This window comes from Lissotriton helveticus, chromosome 8, assembly GCF_964261635.1.
Source record: "Lissotriton helveticus chromosome 8, aLisHel1.1, whole genome shotgun sequence".
Lineage (NCBI taxonomy): Eukaryota > Metazoa > Chordata > Amphibia > Caudata > Salamandridae > Lissotriton > Lissotriton helveticus.
Genome location: NC_136069.1, coordinates 1,695,494,334 through 1,695,514,568, shown reverse-complemented (window position 1 = coordinate 1,695,514,568; position 20,235 = coordinate 1,695,494,334). Strand labels below are relative to the sequence as shown.

The window sequence follows — 20,235 nt, the reverse complement described above, 5'->3', positions numbered from 1 at the left end:
ATGAATCCCAGGTTGCGTGCGTGGTCTGTCGGTTTGGGTGCGGTGCCCAGGGCGGGTGGCCACCAGGAGTCGTCCCAGGCGGAGGGTGAAGAGCCCAGGATGAGGACCTCCGTCTTGTCTGAGTTCAGTTTCAGGCGGCTGGTCGTCATCCACTCGGCTACCTCTTTCATCCCTTCGTGCAGGTTGGCTCTGGCGGCGGCGGGGTCGTTGGTCAGGGAGAGGATCAGCTGGGTGTCGTCGGCGTAGGAGATTATGCTGAGGTTGTGTTTGCGTACGATGGCCGCGAGGGGGCTCATGTAGACGTTGAAGAGGGTGGGGCTCAGAGATGATCCTTGGGGGACGCCGCAGATGACTTCGGAGGCCTCTGACTTGTACGGTGGCAGGCGGACTCTCTGTGTTCTTCCGTCGAGGAAGGAGATGATCCATTCCAGTGCCTTCTCCTGAATTCCGACGTCGCTGAGGCGCTGCACTAGGGTGCGGTGGCAGACAGTGTCGAATGCCGCGGAGAGGTCTAGGAGGATGAGGGCCGCTGTTTCTCCATTGTCCATCAGGGCTCGGATGTCATCGGTGGCGGCGATGAGGGCGGTCTCGGTGCTGTGGTTGGCTCGGAAGCCGGACTGTGAGGGGTCGAGGGATCCGTTCGTCTCGAGGAAGGCGGCCATCTGCTTGTTGACGGTCTTCTCGATGACTTTGGCTGGAAACGGGAGGAGCGAGATGGGGCGGTAATTCTTGAGGTCGGTGGGGTCCGCTGTTGGTTTCTTGAGTAGGGCGCTGAGTTCGGCGTGCGAACCAAAGACACTGGCATGACACGTTGTGCTATCATGAGAGACTGAGCACTTGAGCATTCTTTCTAAGGGAAGGGGGTTGAGTCCCGTTATGTGAATATCTTATTTATTGTTGGTTGCAATACGAGACATGGGCTCAGTTCATAAAGTGCTTCCTACTCTTCACATTGGTCGATGCTCCCCTGTCAGCGAGGGAGGTTATTGATGTTCCTGATTGTGGGTTCGACATGTCAGTCGCAGTTTTCTGCGTTTTTCTTGGCTTCCGTCGTAATCGAGATGAGGAACAGTTCATCTGCACCACCTTCATCTTCAGTGTCTTGTCGGACGGGGGATCCCAGTTGTGGATAGAGGGTTCCACAGCAGCTGCCAGGGCACATGTGTTTGGTATTGCTGCAAATTCCTCATGGAATGGTCTCACCTGCAAACCCTTTTGAAGTGGTTGGGACATTAGCATACTGAACACGTTTTATCTCTGGCTGCCATCTTGAAGGATGTAGGCAGGAAGCCTCCCATATTTGCATGCCTTTCCAGCTTTCTGTGTTTTAGCTGACACCGGGCTACCTAACCTCTTGTGATAGCCAAAGCTATCTCTACTTTGATTGTTTTTGTGTCACTCAACTCTGATGGATATTTTACTGAAGGCCACTTCCAGCTGCTTGGCACTTACATTGGACAGTTCATGTGACAGGGCCAGTGTGAGAATTTCATTGAGTGACATGTCTTATCTTCTGACTATGTTCCTTTTGAAGGAAGCGCACTTGAAGACCTGGAAGATCTGCACCTTTACTTCCTTTTGCGTGTCAATGTCAGTGCATCTGCTCGCTAACTCTCACCCCTGTGGTGAAACACGTAGATGGATCCACCTTCACGTTGACGTGTTTGGTATAATTTAAAATGTTCAAAATCAGGGTTCATTTGAAGATCAAAGTACATGTTTAGGGCTTTAATGGATCCGTCACAGGCAAATTCTTAAAAACTCTGAAAATGTCCTAACCAGTGATTGGAGAGGTAGATACTGTTTTGACACCCTGTCGGTCTCCAACATGGCTTTGAAATAGTTATCAGGTGGAGCAACCTATATATGCTGCACTGGGCCTCTGTTGCTGGGTCGCTCAATTCAGTGAATCATGGTAGCGGTTTGCAACTCCGCCCATCAGGTGTGTTGGTCCGTAGGGATACCGACCATCTAGAGGTTGCATAGTGTGAGTGTGTGCTGGGGGAGCATCTTGTATTTTTTTTATAACCAAAAGGTGTTCCCTATGGGGGAAGTGTAGTCCTTGACTATCATGGCAATGCGTCAAGAAGGGGGTACAAACACCTCTAACACAAATAGCTCAATAGCTGAGAGATGGTCTCATAGGGTAGACCTGAGACATTCTTGCTGCTGTCCAAGGTGAGTTGGGACATAATTTTGTTACTGCACACTCCTTTGCTGCCTGGGAGTTGACAGTACCACAGTGGTTTAGTCGTGGTACCCTCTGGGCATCCACCCATTGCCAGCAAGTCTTTCCTGTGATCGCAGCATGGATTTGTTTGTTATTGCCAGATTGTTGTCATCATGACTACATGACTATCCTCATTGCCAATGGGGAGGGTGCAGCACAATGCAATGGCCAAAGAAAGCAAACCCTCACACGCTGCACTGGTGATCAAACTGCAAGCATGCATGAGTGTGTGTGATGTCATCAGTCGTGTCATGTAACATCCTCATGATTCTTGCCTTTGAGAACATGAGTACTTCATGGTCAATCTGCAACTATAAAAAAAAAATCATGGGGCATATTACCAAGCAATAGCGATAATTATCGCTATTGCTTGGTTAGAGACAAAAATTTACCGCTGAGCTGCGGCGATTTGTATCGCAGATAAACCTTGGTATTACCAAGGTTTATCGCAAATGCGATAAAAATCGGCCGCAATGCATGAATATCGCTGAAAAGTCAGCGATATTCATGCATTATCGAGCTAATGCTCTTAGCCATGTTATCCACCTCCCATTGGATAACATGGCTAAGAACTGCTCAGGGCAGGTGTTAGCTTTTGGAGATATTCGCGCTTAGCGCAAATATCTCCAAAAGTTGGTAATAGGAGATAGCGATGTTAGTGACTGTTTCCAGTCGCTAACATCTTGGCATGCCCACTTTGCATGTCATTAGTGATAAATATCACTGACATGCAAAGCGGGGCCCAAGATGGTCGCTATCTCCTATTAGCTGTCGCTAACTGGTGTTAGCGACAGCTTGGTAATAGGGAGATAATTTTATCTCCGCTTTCTTGGCTTTTAAAGTCAAAAAAGCGGAGATAAACCCCCTTGATAATATGCCCCTGAGGTCCTTGAGGGAACCGAGAAAATAGACAAAATATAGGGGCATATTATCAAGGGGGTTTATCTCCGCTTTTTTGGCTTTAAAAGCCAAGAAAGCGGAGATAAAATTATCTCCCTATTACCAAGCTGTCGCTAACACCAGTTAGCGACAGCTAGTAGGAGATAGCGACCATCTTGGGCCCCACTTTGCATGTCAGTGATATTTATCACTAATGACATGCAAAGTGGGCGTGCCAAGATGTTAGCGACTGGAAACAGTCGCTAACATCGCTATCTCCTATTACCAACTTTTGGAGATATTCGCGCTAAGCGCGAATATCTCCAAAAGCTAACACTTGCCCAGGAGCAGTTCTTAGCCATGTTATCCAATGGGAGGTGGATAACATGGCTAAGAGCATTTGTTCGATAATGCATGAATATCGCTGACTTTTCAGCGATATTCATGCATTGCGGCAGTTTTTTATCGCATTTGCGATAAGCCTTGCTAATAGCAAGGTTTATCTGCGATAAAAATCGCCGATTTGCGGCGATAAATTTTGTCTCTAAACAAGTTAGAGACAAAAATTATCGCTAGTTGTTGGTAATATGCCCCATAGTTACATTTGGGTTTTGCTGGAAGAATGTGCTGTGCCCGAAAGCATATGTTTATTATTAATATTTTTTGTAATATTTCAATTGCATCAATGAAATGTTACTGTGCTAGGATCACCATCTTCCCACCTTTCAAGAACAAGCAGATTTGTTTCAAAAGAACAATTGTTGTCCACTATTTTTGCATTTTTCTAAGAGTAAATCAATTTCCCTAATTTTTGTAGTTTGCAGTATAAATCGGTGTGAAATCTAGGTGTGATCCTAGAAAGCTATACAGCTATACTGAAAAGTAGACGATATTCAGCTAGGGGTCATTTGCGAATATACTGCAAGGTTTTTCCAAAGAAACAAATCATGAAAATTAAAATAAGTGGTGAAGAATTGCCATGTTTGACAACATTTTCATCTGTAATTTTTTTGTTACAATTGCTAGTTTACAAAGGCAATATCCTGTAACGTCCAACAGACCTTTCTACTTGAAGGAATATGTATGATTTGTAGGTTCTCCCAAAAGAATGGTTTTTCATTGTGTACCAACTATATAGTTATTCATATGGTAAAATAGCTAAATCTTAATGGTTAGAACGATTTTATATATTAACTTACATAAAATGTTTTTTTTGAAGTTTTAATTAAAAAATAAGTGGCTATATAAAGTAAAAAATATAGGGGCATATTACCAAGCAATAGCGATAATTATCGCTATTGCTTGTTTAGAGACAAAAATTTCCCTTGTGAATTCCCATAGAAGCCCAGGTTCACACCAGAACCTGGGCTGCTATGGGAGTTTACAAGGGCATATTATCAAGCCCATTATCGCTTCTTTAGCGGCAGTTTCCTGCCGCTAAAGCGGCGATCATTTTAACACTGTTCTTGATAATATGGCCCTTAAAGCCCAAAAAGCGGAGATAAACCCCCTTGATAATATGCCCCATAGTTTAATCATGTGATAATAATTCAAATTAATATGTAGAATTATTTAAAAGTAGTCTAATTGTATTTTCATAAAATTACATTACTTTCTACTTCTCAAAAATGTTTCTTAAAATATGTTATTATAAGACCATTATTTTCTTTAGGTGGTTGGACATGTGTGGTGCCGGACTTACTACTGTTTCAGTTTTGTCAGCAGTAATTTACAGACCCCACATCGATTTTCAGCGAGTAGCAACAATTAAGTCTACACCTTTGTGTATCTTTACACTCATGTTTTGTAAATAGCCAAGGCAGTAAGGTTACTTAAAAGGTTTATGAGTAAATGACACATGTAAATTATAGGCCTGGCCAGAATTTCAATTACAGCTGAGGAATTTCTGTAATTTGTGCGCTACTCTTTGACGCAGACTGACCAATATTAACATGATTTCACCTGCTTGTGTAATAATAACACTTTTGGGGGAGAAAACCCTACAGTGAGAGCACATTTAGCAAGAATGAGCGGCTGCATGAACTGCTGTTTAGGGTCTGTTGCTTTAGCTCTATTTCCTTAGGGCAAAATGCATCCTTGCATCCATAATGGATGAAAGGGTGCATCTTGCTTTAAGAAAGTATCGCTAAGTACTGGGAAAAAGTTAGGCGAAAATCTTACTCAAAGTACACGTTTAGCGAATGTGAGCAGCTGCTTACACTCTCTATTCATGTTCTTATGCATTTAGCAGTATTTCTTAGTTCAAAATGCACCCTTGCTTCCATTTCTGAAGCAAGAGGGCATTTTTGCTCTAAGAAAATAGTGCTAAATTCAGAATTACGGGCCATATTATCAAGAAAGGGTTATACATTATCGCCGCTTTTATCGGCAGGAAACTGCCGCTAAAGCGGCGATAATGGGCTTGATAATATGCCCTTGTGAATTCACATAGCAGCCTAGGTTAACACCAGAACCTGGGCTGCTATGGGATTTCACAAGGGCCTATTATCAAGCCCATCATCGCTGGTTTAGCGGCAGTTTCCTGTCGATAAAAGCGGCGATAATGTATCGCCCTTGCTTGATAATATGGCCCTACCTTTCTCAAGTCCTCCTGCATAATCTTGCAGAATGTTTGGGATATTTCACGTAATTACGCTACACAGAATTACACACTGTATGTCAACCCCTAGTAAATGACTCACTAGTTACTTTTGTGAGTAGCCCTGCAAGTGTTGTTTGCGATGTGTTCGATAGTGTGTCAGTTCCAATTATATGCTTTAACTTCCTCTCCTTCACCTGTACAACTCCCTTCAGATATAATGATATCTATAAATCGTTAGTGTCCTTTGTAAATATTTCTCTTGCTTCCATACATTTTTACCCATCTACTGATGCAAAAGTGTAAATTGTATAATTTCTGTAAGCAGGCTAACATTTGAAATCCTGGCAGTGCTGTAAACCTCTTAGAATGTCTTTAATGCAACCCAGTCATGAACTTTTAAGCGCAAAATAAAAATCCCTACTCCTCTGAGAGGTTTAAGATTCTTGGTTTTACACTTTGCATTAGGTATTCAGACACTACTAATTGGGTTCAATTTGAGCAGAGGTCTCAACATTTTGTGTAATAAGAGCTACTGATTTTTAATGAAAATCATTGCGAGTTACTATTATTATCAGTGTTGTATTAGTGACCACATCAGACAAGATTACAGTTGTGGTCAGCAGGGATCACCTCAGTGCATCAGGCAAGGTTGCCAGAATTAATGAAGAGAAGGGTTTGTCACTTTGGAATGCCTCTATGTAGGTAGTACCTGCCAGCCAGAGCTGCAGTGTGCCTGGCCTCAAAGTAATATACATCTCACACATGATTTATCACTCAAAAACTTGCTCTAAATATATTTTGGAACCATTTTTCTTCAAACTTCAGCTTATGAGTTGCACAAATACACACATTTTCACCTAGAATAAATAGTATTAATATATTTATTCAGCAAAGCATAACGTTCAAATTTAGTAGGCTGGATATGCAGACAGGAGACCTACTTACAGGTCTCTGGAGAGCTAGCATTAGCTCACTAGCTATTCAGAGTCCAAATTCCCATGTTTCTCCTTGTCAAAAATACTAGCCATAATGGCAGGTTAACATCTAGGAAATGCCTGTTAGTCATGTATAGCTGTACCAACCTTGCTTAACTGGGGTGTTAATCCCAAACGGTCGCCTCATCTTTATGAAGCACCTACCCCTGCAAGATCCAATGGAAAAGTTTATGTTGGACAGAGCTTAGTGTGTTTATTATTGGAAATCTGTTTCAAGAGTATCCCATCTTAATCTTCCATGCCATGCTTTTCTAATCTACCAAAAGAGGACATATGGTTATTTAATGGACTGTCATATTATTTAACCACTTTTGTTATTGGCCAATTCATCAAGTATTTTTCTTTGTCTTTTCTGTTTTGTTTAGTATATATTTGTTATACACTAATTATTCAATTCTTGTGAGGGTGTTTATAAAAATGAGTATGTTTGTCTTTGCTATTATCTCTCTCAAAATCAAACCCATTAATTTACATATCTTAAGCTGAGTTTAATTCCACATTATTGTCTAAAAAGTGAGTGACTAATCATGGACTGCTTTTAGTGCTTCTACAAGATCCTCATATTAGATGTATGGGCTTCTACATCATACAGTGGAATGCGACATATTTTATTAATTAAAAAAGGGAATCAACAATTCTTTCACCTGGAGCTAAAATCAACCGTGCAGGACCAATAACCAGCTGAGTCCAGGCTTATCGACAAGCAACCTAAAACTCCAACTGATACTTGCCTCAGCATGTTTGAGGGTGCTCTGAGGAGACCAATGGAACATGTTTAGCAAATATATCTTTTTGCTTGATCACCTCAGGTTTCTCCCCTGACAGATGGCCTGCCAATGCTTAAGCTTAATGAGGTATGAACAATGCGCCCAGAGCAGAAACATTGACCTGAGTGAGGGGAGGTGTTTATCTTTCCTTTGCAGGAAGACCAGTGAGTATGGATCCAGGAACTTCATCAACTTGTTAAGGCCTTTCACATGTAAATTCAAGGTGAGACCAGGTGAATACAAGCCTTTGTTTCCCAGCCAGACTGGCTCCAAACCCTTTGAGAAGGAAGCCACACCCAGAGCAAGTTATGAGTGACAATGGTTACGGAGGAGCTAGGAGTCACTCCTGCCCACTTGCTAGTGGCAGCCCTAAATGTTGCACCCCAAGAAACCCTTCTCAGAACTCTTTCTGGACCTGCAAGAGATAAGAAGTGGATTGACCCCTTCTTGCTGTAACCTGAGTGGAGCTCTGAAGGACTGCACCAGGTCTCTGCCATACCCAGGACAAAGAAGTGGATTACAAAGGTCAGGAGGCTGACCACCTGTGTGGATATAGGGACGCAACAAGAATCACCAGTTGCTCACTCACAAATGTACCTGCACAGGACCTTTCATAAGTGATTTGCTGAGCCAAGCCCTCAAATTTATAACCTTAGGTGAAGATCTTAAGAATAAGGGGCTTAATATTGCAACTTTATGGGACTTAGAAAGATTGTGACTTCCGGCTGCCAGAGCACTGGTGCCAAAAATCAGAGCCAATCCAGTGAAGGCGTCATTTTGCTGAGCTGAAGAAACAGGTTTGTCTCACTTGGACCTTCCCTGCAGCAGCAAATCCATTTCAGCAGGCCCGCAGTGAGAAGGTATCTGACCCTGTGGAGCCCTCGTTAAATACAACACCTTGTCCCACTGGAAAAATCAGAGCTCTGTATCAGAGATTAAGCTTCAAGGTATAAATCTTGACCAGACGAAGGTGTAGAAAGTATCTGACTTACACAATGATTGTCCAGGACATGGAATTTGGCTCAGAACTTTACCCACCAAATTCAATGGCTTCAGCAGGAGCTCACTAAGTGCCTATCTGACTTTGGTGAGACATTACTGGATACACGCTTTTGCCTTGCCCCTATGAGAGATTGTGACTACCACTTTGCAGACTTAGCCCGAAGGAAAAGTTCTTGACTGGAGCCTTCAGCCTGCTTTATCCAATTTATCCGACCTCAGAACCAATTGCGGCTGGCTTAAAAGTGAGCCTAGGTTCCGGTCTACCATGACCAGTGACTATCATTGGCGCTTAGAGCTTTTTAGTGCTGTTTTCACTTAAAACATTAAAAACTCAAATATATGGCTCCCCTTATTGGATCTTTGTCATTTTGTAAATTGAAATTTACTTATTTTTCTTATTTCTTTATTGATTTTATTGTTTGGTATTTTGACTTTATCATGGTACTGCATAAATACTTTACACTTTGCCCTAAATTATGCCTCTCTGCTCTATGCCATATCACTAGTTGATTTAGTGACTTTCTGGGGTACACCCTGACTAAGTGTTAAGTATTCGTTAAGTGGGGAGTCCGCCCACCCCAAATAATAATCCACCTTCTTACACTAAGTTATTTCATTTGTATTGAAATTCTAAGAAATTGTATTTTTAAATGTAACCATCCTAATTTCTATAAGCAGGTTAAATTAAATACAACCATAGCATATGATCAATGAGCTATAATATATTTGGGATTTAAGCAATTTCACACAAGACACCAATCTAGAATAATGGAGTATTCTCTTCTAATACCTTCTTTAAACTATTGAAATAAATGCTGGATCTAGGTTTCATTGACTACATGGAGGAATATGTTGATCTCTTTTTAAAAACAATCTAGATGACAATTCATTTTTATTCATTATTTATTTTCTAGTTTTCCAAAGGGCGTATTTACCTTAATTAAAGAATAATGGCACTGAAGATACTGATGAGGCTTTCAAATTGAAAATTATTAGAAGATTTTGTGGAGAGAATTTCAAAGTTTAGTTATGAGATAAGAGAAGTGGTTACAAGGCTAACAGTTGTGCATTCATGTTGTCCTCCACAATCAGTATCTCTGTCTTGTCAGAATCAAGATTTAAACAGGTCTGACTCATCTAATCAACTAGCATGATCATGTAGTTACAGATATTTTCCTGTGCTGCTGGTAAATATCCATCCAATTTGAGGAGGATTTGGATATTATGAGAGTATGCCATGAATTAAAACTGGAAACACCATATGAGTTTGGCTAAGGGGCTGCATATATTAGTTGAAAAGAATGGGGTTATGAGAGAGTAACTTGGGGAGACTCCGCATGTAAGTGGCTTAAATGATGATGTGTAAGAAGGGTTGATCACACCGTGGGTTATTCCTTTAACAATGGATTTTAGCCATTCCAAATCCTTGTCTGTGACACTGGTCTCATGCGGGCTTGAAATCAGCACTGCATTTGACTTGGTGTCTAAGGCAGCTTAAAGAAAGAGTGTGAAGATAGCACCTTCTTTCACAATCTTTCTTAGATTTCTCATCACTGCTGACATGGTAACCTTAGTACCATAGAATCGAGGGGAGCCAACCTTAGTTTGATCTGATTGCCTTTTCATCTTCTTTAACTAGCTATACAAATGGAGAATAGGTCAGATGTTTTTAGCTATTGTGGGATCTACTGACAGTGTTATAGGAGAGGTTCTATAAAGGTCTGTTTCCTGGTAGAGGGTGCATTGCTTGCACTGAATGTAGGTTTGACAATTTTTATAAAAGACATGTGTTATAGTATCCAATGCCATGTGAAATGCACTGAAGGACGAGGAACCAGGAGCGTGTCTGACTTTGTGGCTTGAATAGATGCTTTAATCTCGGTTGTGGCCATGGGTGCAAACTGACTCAGTGCACTCATCCTTAAGTGGTTGTAAGTGAGAATTCAGACCAAATAGTCACTGATCAAGGGTTTTTATCAGGTATGAGCCATTTAGTAGAATTATTATTAGTGTTAAAATTGGTCTCCAATCTTTGAAGTTTAGTTAAAAAAACAATGTGATAGACATGCGCAGCTCTAAATATGGCTGAATAGTCACACCAGATATAAAATGTGTTTACTATGTGAAGAACGTCTCTTGTTTGATTACGTGCATTGTTAATCTGCTTAGCTTTAAGGCCAACACAGCTTGCCTCAGGCTGAGAGTCAAATCCTGGCAGGAGTAGAACATTCACCATGTCATGTTTTATCCTTTTGACATCATCATTTCACTTTTCATCCCACATATAGTTTGATATATTTTTCAGCAATTGTCTAATGTCATACATTTTCTCTGAAAAATCTTTCACATATTTGGTAAAGAACTCAGCTAATCCTAAAAAGGATTGTCATTTTCTCCTTGATGGTTAGTGCTAGAGATAATTCTAGAGCCCCTACAAATTTGAACTTAGATATAATACCATATTCACTGATTTAATTCCCAAAATATGTCACCATATTAGTAGCAAATGAACACTTTAAAAAGTCAACCGTTAGACCTTTCAATTCCAAAATCTACTGTTTCTTGTCATTGTCTGCTTTATTTCTTCCCATTGACAGCATGCCATCTTGGAAGTGCATGACATCACTGAGTTTACCAAACAGCTGAAACTTTAAACTGTGAAATATTGCTGCAGCTGATGCCAGTCCAAATGGCATTCCTTTAAACTGGAAACAACCATCAGGGGTGATGATAATAGTGAACCTGCAACACTCTTCTTTGAACCTCACCTGATGACAAGCTGTTAATAGGTCCAAAGTGGAAAACCACTTATGCCCTTTTGTCAATTCCAGCATTGCATTTTTGCAGAAATCTATCCCCAATATGTAATCACTGAGATAGAGAAGGTTATTGCATATTGACCTAACCACTAGCGTTCATTCACACCAACAAAGGCAACATCCAACCACTAGCTTCTACAGGTTCAATTATATATAGTTCCACCAATCTTTTTAATTCCTCACAGACTTCTTTCTTAGAAACATAGGAATATTCCTCAGACGATGAACTTTATGAATAGCATATGGGTGGTTGGAGCATTGGTGGGGTTATAGGAGGCAGTAACGTGCAGGAAGAAAATCAAATGGGGGTGGTAGATGTGTGGCTTTCTCCAGGTTGTTATAAATAAAAGACTCATGAAGACTCATGTGAATATTATGTGGAAACGAACGCAAGACCCATCCATCCATTGATTGAGCCTTCTCCACCCATCCTTGCTCCCACTCATCTAATCATCCATCCATCTATAAAGGGTGTAGTCAAATAAATAAAGTACCCTCCCTTTGAAATGAAAACTCTGATGGCAAAAAGCATGGGAAGCAAGTGAGCCGACTGTTCCCTAGAAGAGCTCTCTTGTCTCTTCCATCCAGACATCTATCTTTTCAACCCTTCACCCTTCCATTCACCTGCTGATGTTCACTATTTCACCTTTACATTCTCACATCCATTCATTTTTTCATGTATCATTCAATATTTTCCCACTCCATCAATCCATTCCCTCTGCCATCCACTGATCCATCCATTCGCTGTACCATCCATCCATCTATCTATCCATGCATTCATTCACTCTACCATGCATCCATCCGTTCACCCTGCCATCCATCCACCATCCTTCCATCCACTCTGCCATCCATCCATCCCTTCACTCATTAGTCTATTATGTCACCCATTTGTTCATCCTTTCACCCCACTCATCTATCCATCCATCCATCCATCCATCCATCCATCCATTCTTTTATCATCCGTTTACATGTCCATCCAATTATCCATTCATTCACCTGTCCATCCATCTAATGTACCATCCTTTCACCTATCTATCCACCTACCATTCACTCATTCTTTCACCCATCCATCCTTCTACACATGCATTCATCAACTCACCCATTAATACACCTACTCTTCCATCATTTCTCGCACCCTTCCTTTTATTCAATTTTCCTTCCTTCCCTTTTCTGTTTACTCATGTTTTGTGTTTCCTTGCTTCCACTTGCTCTTTTATTGACAGCTGTATTCCTTCAGAGTGTTATTTATGAGATTTGGCCTGCTGAGTTACAGAAAGAAGAGGCTCATAAGAAGCCCAATGTAACTGCCAAGGCATTAATTCTCCCTCCTGTCCATCTGACCATTAATACACCTATGCATCTATTCACATGACCACCCATCAGTTCTAGTCCATATGAAAACATGTTACCTTTACCTGTGGGAAATGGAAAAGACCTAGGATCCTTGCCAGTGGAACGGATATAGATGACATGAGCTCCCCAATTAGACCCGCTGGCTTTGACCCCAAGTGGCACTCGTACCCGGGGACTGGCTTTGAACTCCCTGAGAGTATTTCAATAGCTGCTCCAATGGCCTTGATCTGCGACATGCAGGAGTCAAAGATCTTGAAGCCCAGGGTGATGTTTGGCAAAAGTTCCGGAGTCTGGTTAATTTCCTCTATGGCAAAGACCATCGCCAGCACATCCCGGTAATACCGGATATGGAACCTGCAGGATAAACAAATTGATGCAGGTTGAGTTTCCTATGTGGAATCCTGATGCTAAACTTCTCTCAGATGTTGAGTTAGTAGAACTACACACATCACAAAAGATCAGCTGCATCAAATTGTCTAAATACACTCAGCAGGTACCGAGAATAAGTGGCAAGTCACATTACAAAAAATAACTTTAAGCGGTATAAAGAACAACATGTTCTGTCAGTTACAAGAAATCATCATTGTTTGAGTTTATGGTGTTGAAATACCATGCCTAATTGAAACTATGGCTCATTCCATACTACATGACTGGGCCATTTAGAGGATGCATACGCTGGTACTCTTTTGATTTCCACACACAAGGGGAAGAGCATTTTGGGAGTGGCAGTTGCCACTCAGTAGTTATAGTTAGGACTGCATTGCCATGGAAAGGGCATTTTTTTGGTTTGTGTTTAGCTTTGGTGCTGTTGGATGAATCTTCATCTATGTCAACTCCTTCCTGGAAGGTTTTGGGGTTATCCGTCAAGCGCAGAGTAGACAAAAAAAGGGGTCCCAAAACCAAATTTCCCCATGCATTTTTCATAGACTTTTTTGAACGACGCTGCTGCAAAAACTGCTGAACTGAGTTACACAAAATTTGGCAGGAACCTCGACCTTGGACTAGAAAGCATGCTTTTTTGTGATTTGGTGTAACTCGGTTTGGTAGTTTTTGTGAAATTAAGGATAACAAACATTTGTATATCTGGACTGTAAGGTTTGTGGGACTCTTGCGAGAATCCATCAAACCCAATTAACAAAAATAGAGCTTTCTGATTGGCCAGGGTGGATTTGTCTCTTGGGCCAACTCTCTCCAGCAGGAGTAAGGTCCCTGCAGGAGCAAATGCTCTGATTGGCTGGGCACAACAAATAGAGAATATTTTGTGCATCACTATTTGGTAACTGCTGTAACTAATGTACAAAAAAGTTATTTGCCCTATATTCCCTAAATAGTGATGCGTAGTGGGTCCCAAATAGACCTAACTCATGGATAATAATGAGGTAGGTCACAATTTGTGACCCACTATGATTAGGAGCCATCACAGGGATGGTGGCCTGTTAGGGTCAGCAGACCACCATGTCTGTGATTGCTTTTAAATAAAGAAATAATTAATCCATCTCTGAGTTCTCTACCCTAGAGGACCGGCTACTACTCAATCCAATGCTAGACAAAGAAACGTCCCTAACCTATTGCAAAATCATGAACAACCTTCCACAGCCTCTCGTCTCCCTGAGGCCCGAATGGGAGACTGACCTGGGATTGATAGAGGACGATGACTGGCAGGAAGCAATTCAGATCCCCAGAGAAATTTTCCATACGGGCAAGATTACGGCTAATTTGGTTGAGAATCCTGCACAGCTCCTACACCACAAGGATGTTCCACCACAGATTGGGCTGGGCAGACTCAGATCACTGCATCAGGGGATGTGGCAAGGTAGGCACTTTCTTCCACATTATCTGGGAATGCCCCACAATACACCAATACTGGGCTCGAATCACCCGAGTTATGTCTGAAGTCCTAGGCACACAAATACCCCTTGACACACATGGGCAAAATCAGCTGGCCATCACATGTGTAAACATGGCTAGCATTGGCCTCTAGGGTGGCGAAGCCCAACATAGCCAGATTGTGGGGGCGCTGGAAACAGGAATGCTCACTAACTGGAAACATGACCTAGATTGGTGTTGCCTGCCTGAAAAAGCTGTCTACCAGAGCTGGGGATGCCCTAAAAAGTGGGAGAAGATATGGGGTCTGTGGGAAAAGTATAGTTCCCTGACACAATTAGGCACAGGCGAGGGGGTGTGGCATTAAAACTGTGCATATAATTGAGGGAGCGGTGATTCCCCCCGCCCATGATGTGTAATATTGTATCCTTGACTTGAACAGCAGATGAGGAAAACTGTGATTATTATGGGCAACAATGGGTTGTTTACATGTATGTCTGGTAAATAAAAAGAATTAAAAAAAAGAAACAATTAAACTTTAAAGTTTCATTATTGAAGGGTAGGCTGTGGTCTCTTGGAACCACATTTCAGTCGCAAAATAATTGCACATACCAATGCGGTATTCGAAAGAGACACCCTACACACACCCCATCCAAATACTGATTCACAAACCCTTACGGTAACAGGTTACTGAATCACAATTTGGGCTTTGATAATTTGGAAATGCCTTTTTGCATTGCAACTGGCCCGATTCTGTGACTCAAGCCCCTTACAACCCCAAAAAGGCTTCGTACATCTAGCCCCTAGTCCCAACATTTGAGATTTATTATAAAAAAAGATATAAGGAAGAATATTCTGCCCCCCAGCTTTTCTGAGGGGTGAGGGTATCAGAGGCACATCATTTGGGGCGAAAATAGTAAAAGAAATACATCAAATTTGGCAGAAAGCTAGATCTTGGTCCAGAAAGTGTCCCTTTTTGTAATTTGGTGTACATCCGTTCAGTAGTTTTAGAGAAATTAAGCCTCATAGACGTTTGCATACTTGTATATTTATTTATTTCACATTGGGAAGGATCAGTGGAGCCCACAGATCTCAAGAAGAAATGTGATTGGCTGCCACCACATTAATACTGATGTGACAGCCGCCATTTTAGGACTTCCTTGCATCCTGGAAAAAACATAAATAAACAATATAAGTAGACAGGGTAGGAATACAGAAACATTTGTTTTTTTAATGTTACTGTGAAATTGCTGTGGATCTGTGGTAAATTTTAAAAGAAGCTTGAAATAAATAATCCCACTAGGGTGGCCCAGGGCCCAGGGGGCAGTGCAACCAGTGTATAGTCGAGGGGAGGGGCACATGGCCCCTCTCCCTGAGCCTCTCTGAGGCCCTCAGTAACCGCATCCTCTGGGGCCAATTCTGAAATAAAGGAAGAGGGCATGGGCCCCGACCATTCCTGAGCCTCTTTGAGGCTTTGGGGTCTACATCTCCTAAGGCTGATCGAAAATGAAAGGGGGGTGCACCGATCCCCCCACCGTGTCTCCAAAGGCCTGAAATTCTTGAAAAGGGGCGATATGCTGATGGGATTGATTTAATAAAGCTTTATTAAATGTTTTAATGACAATCACTATTATTAAATATCGAACTGTATGAATTAATGATATATATATTTAATGATCATTAAAGGTCAATTAGACCCTGCCATCACTCGGATACCCTCAAAGGTGACACATAGCACACTACAAATGTACTGATTGATTTATTGCTCCATAGGGCAAACAGTGTTAACAGTACCCACTTTTCTACTTATATCCACCTCATTCCTCAATGTAGGTTGAGTGACTGTCAGGGTTAAAGAGTGTCCGTAGTAGGGCATTAGTTATGTAACAAGGCTTGAATGTCTGGAGGAATTTGGTTTTCCCTGAACAGTTGTATACAGATTAAACACTGTGTGCAGGATAGGTTAACCATGAAGTGTATTGTATTGTGTCAATGTTCTGAATAATGCAAGCTTGCTTTACCTAAGGGGTTTGTATGTATGTTAGCTGTAAAGACGCTTTATATAATACTGAGCTATTTTGCATTTATTGTCATAGCTTTAATGGTATAACAATTTACAGAGCAATGTGCCTAAAATAAGTTTGGATGATGTTATTAATGATGTCATCAGTGATGTCATCAATGTTGTCATTTGAGATGTCATCAGTGATGTCATAAATGATGTTATAGAACATTAGATGAGTGGTGTCATATGTGAGATCATAAACAGTGCATGGTGGGGCACAAGTTATATTTAGCGCTGCTAAATATAACTGGTCAATTTATGTGTTTTTTAGTTTAAAATGTTAATCTTGTCACCGACAAATTCACCTAACTATAACATCACTTTAACCTTTGTTATTTTCAGGGAAAAATATATATGTATATATATATATATATATATATTCACTAAAAAAAACATAGGTTTTACACACGTTATAGTTAGGAAGTAGCATTTACAAAACCTATGAAATTCACTGAAAAAACCATAGGTTTGACACCAGTTATAGTTAGCTGGAAATTTTACTGATATAAAACCAATGAAATTCCACGTTATAGTTAGTTGGACTCACTATAACTTGCGCGTGTAATGCACTGCTGATGACATCACATATTACATCACTCATGACATCACTCATGACACCATCCAGTGAATGTGTGTTTTTCTGAAAAATAAATATTAGTGAATAATGTTTACATTTTTAAATATATGTATTAGTGTTTCACTTTGTGTATAAGTAGCTACATGGGTTGGTGAGTAGGTACATGTGTATGTACATGGGTTATTAGATGTTTTATTAGTATCAGTATGAGTGTTTGTATTGTTTAGTGTGGGAATTACTTACAACATTGATGCATGAGTGACAGACTTTTTTTTTGTATGTATTTTGAAGACTACATATGTGCAGGACTGTATGGTTGAATAGTGTGTATATGTGTATGTTAGTGAGTAAATGACTGTCTCACTAGTGTTTTAAACAGTAACTACATATGTTTTAATCTAGAATATGTGAATATTGATGCATATAAGTGAGTATATGTGAGAGTAAGAGATTGTAAAAGTTTCTGTTTACATAAGTATATGTTTCGAAAAGTGATTGTTTAAGAGAATAAATATGTGTAATTTTCAATAGAAGTAAGGTGGTAGTGTATGTTTTGCTCTGTATGCGAAAAAATGGATGTTCAATAGTTTATTTGCATGTGTGAGTATGTGTGTGAGCAACTTTTGGATGACTGTCGGTGTGTAACAGGAAGTATAGGTGTATCACTTTATATGATGAGTGAGTATATGTATGAGTGACTATATAGAACTGTTGGTGAATGAGTGGGTGTGTATATAGATGGTGGAATTACTGAATTGGTTGTAACTGGTATGGATATCTCTTTTTTTTGGAAAATTTTAGTTTCTTTTTTCTTTTTTTGAATGTTTTTCAAGGGTTACATTACACTGAAAGGACATCTATTACTCTGTCACAAGGATGGTGTCATCAGTGATCTCATGAGTGATGTCACTGACCATGTCATGAGTGATGTAATATGTGATGTCATCAGCAGTGCATTACACGCGCAAGTTATAGTGAGTCCAACTAACTATAACTTGGAATTTCATTGGTTTTATATCAGTAAAATTTCCAGCTAACTATAACTGGTGTCAAACCTATGGTTTTTTCAGTGAATTTCATAGGTTTTGTAAATGCTACTTCCTAACTATAACGTGTGTAAAACCTATGTTTTTTTTAGTGAATTTCATAGGTTTTGTAAATGCTACTTCCTAACTATAACATGTGTAAAACCTATGGTTTTTTCAGTGAATTTCATTGGTTTTTAAAATGCTAATTCAGAAATATCTCGTGTATGCAACCTATACTTTTGTCAATAAAGTTCTGGCAATATTTTTTTCGGAAACAAGCCGTTTTCTACACTGTTCAAGTTGCATAGAGACTCCTTGTAAAGCGATACAGAATTAGAAAGTCTGTACCTTGCCTTTTTTTGAACGCATTAAAATTTGTCTGTAAATAAAAATAACCTTTCTAAACTTTCGTGCGCGACCCGGTGTGCGCACTCTCGGCAACAGTTCTCAATAAAATGGATAGCGCATTTCTAGGCTTTCGTGCGCGACCGACTGTGCGCACCCGCCTATATATTTCGTGAAAACTTTGCAATTTGAACTTATTGAATTTCTTCATAGACCCATCAAAGAACTTCTAGTACGTCAAAGAGACTAAACCTAGGCTTCTTTTTTAATATTATGAAAATTTTCATTAAATGGAGCCGAATGTCTTTTTAAACTTTCGTGCCTGACCGAATGTACACACCTTGGTATTTTTAAAAAAAATATAAAAGGTTTTATACTTTAACAATTGTATGCTTGAATCGAGCTCAGAAGATATATTAAATCCGGATGTGTTTGGATTTACTCCTTTTCACGTTTTGAAACTTCGCTGAATTAGACCGCTACTTCCAAATGACGTACGTGACCAGATACTGTCACCGCGTACACGTCCTGAGACACGCATGTGAAGTCATGTGACTTGAAAACAACACTTCCAATTGGTTCTTAGTAGTTTCTATTCTGCAATTTACACGCAGCACTCCACCCACTTCCCTCACTATCTTTTGTACTCTCAAAAGAGAACAACGTTCAACATCTTTCGGAAAACTTTGCTGAAATGGCTGCCGTTCCGCATTCATCTTCCGAATCTGAAGGAAATGAGCGACTACCTTTAAAAAGAAAAAAGGAATCTTTTATTTGGCAATTTTTCACTTATCCTGAAGAACAAAAGAAAGTGAATGCGCCAAAAGTTACCTGCACGATATGCAAATCGGTTCTCTCAAGAGGAAATCCAACAAAAAAATATTCCTTTTCCATACATACCATGGTACGGCATGTCCAACAAGTGCACCCTGTGGAATTTGCACAGGCATCAACAAGAGCCCTGGCCACGCTATTACCATCAGAGGTGGCCAGCACATCTTCTGGTGGACGACCTGTATCTCTATCGAGTGCTGTGATGGACTAGAGACCATATCTTGCAAAGGTGCACATGAAATGCAACGAGTGTGGAGAAATTCTTCTGTACGGAGAGCAGAGCCTCATTCTTACTAAACTAAAAATTGAGAGTCATAAATGCCCCGAGAAAAGATAAATTTCTTGATTTCATTTTTATCCTGTGTCACACATGAAAATGTTGTTGCAAGTTTAAAAAATCATAAACAACATAACACTTGTTTTAAAAAAAAAAAAAAAAAAAAAAATTCTTTTCAGAACTAACTCATTGTACCAAAAAGAGCTCCAGGACCATATTATAAAGGGGGTTTATCTCCGCTTTTTTGGCTTTCGTTCGTGCGCGACCGTGGCGTACACTAAACCTAGGCTTCTTTTTTATTATTATGAAAATTTACATTAAATGGAGCCGAATGTCTTTTTAAACTTTCGTGCCTGACCGAATGTACACACCTTGGTATTTTTAAAAAAAATATAAAAGGTTTTATACTTTAACAATTGTATGCTTGAATCGAGCTCAGAAGATATATTAAATCCGGATGTGTTTGGATTTACTCCTTTTCACGTTTTGAAACTTCGCTGAATTAGACCGCTACTTCCAAATGACGTACGTGACCAGATACTGTCACCGCGTACACGTCCTGAGACGCGCATGTGAAGTCATGTGACTTGAAAACAACACTTCCAATTGGTTCTTAGTAGTTTCTATTCTGCAATTTA

At 40.4% G+C, this 20,235-nt stretch overlaps 1 protein-coding gene across 1 annotated transcript in view; it reads right to left on the bottom strand.

Moving 5' to 3' along the window:
• The window catches only part of LOC144774130 (extracellular calcium-sensing receptor-like), an 81,814-nt gene that overhangs the window by 29,064 nt on the left and 32,515 nt on the right, over positions 1-20,235 (bottom strand). Inside the window, 1 exon segment of the mRNA XM_078659153.1 lies at positions 12,710-13,036. Coding sequence (XP_078515279.1) covers positions 12,710-13,036 — 327 coding nt within the window.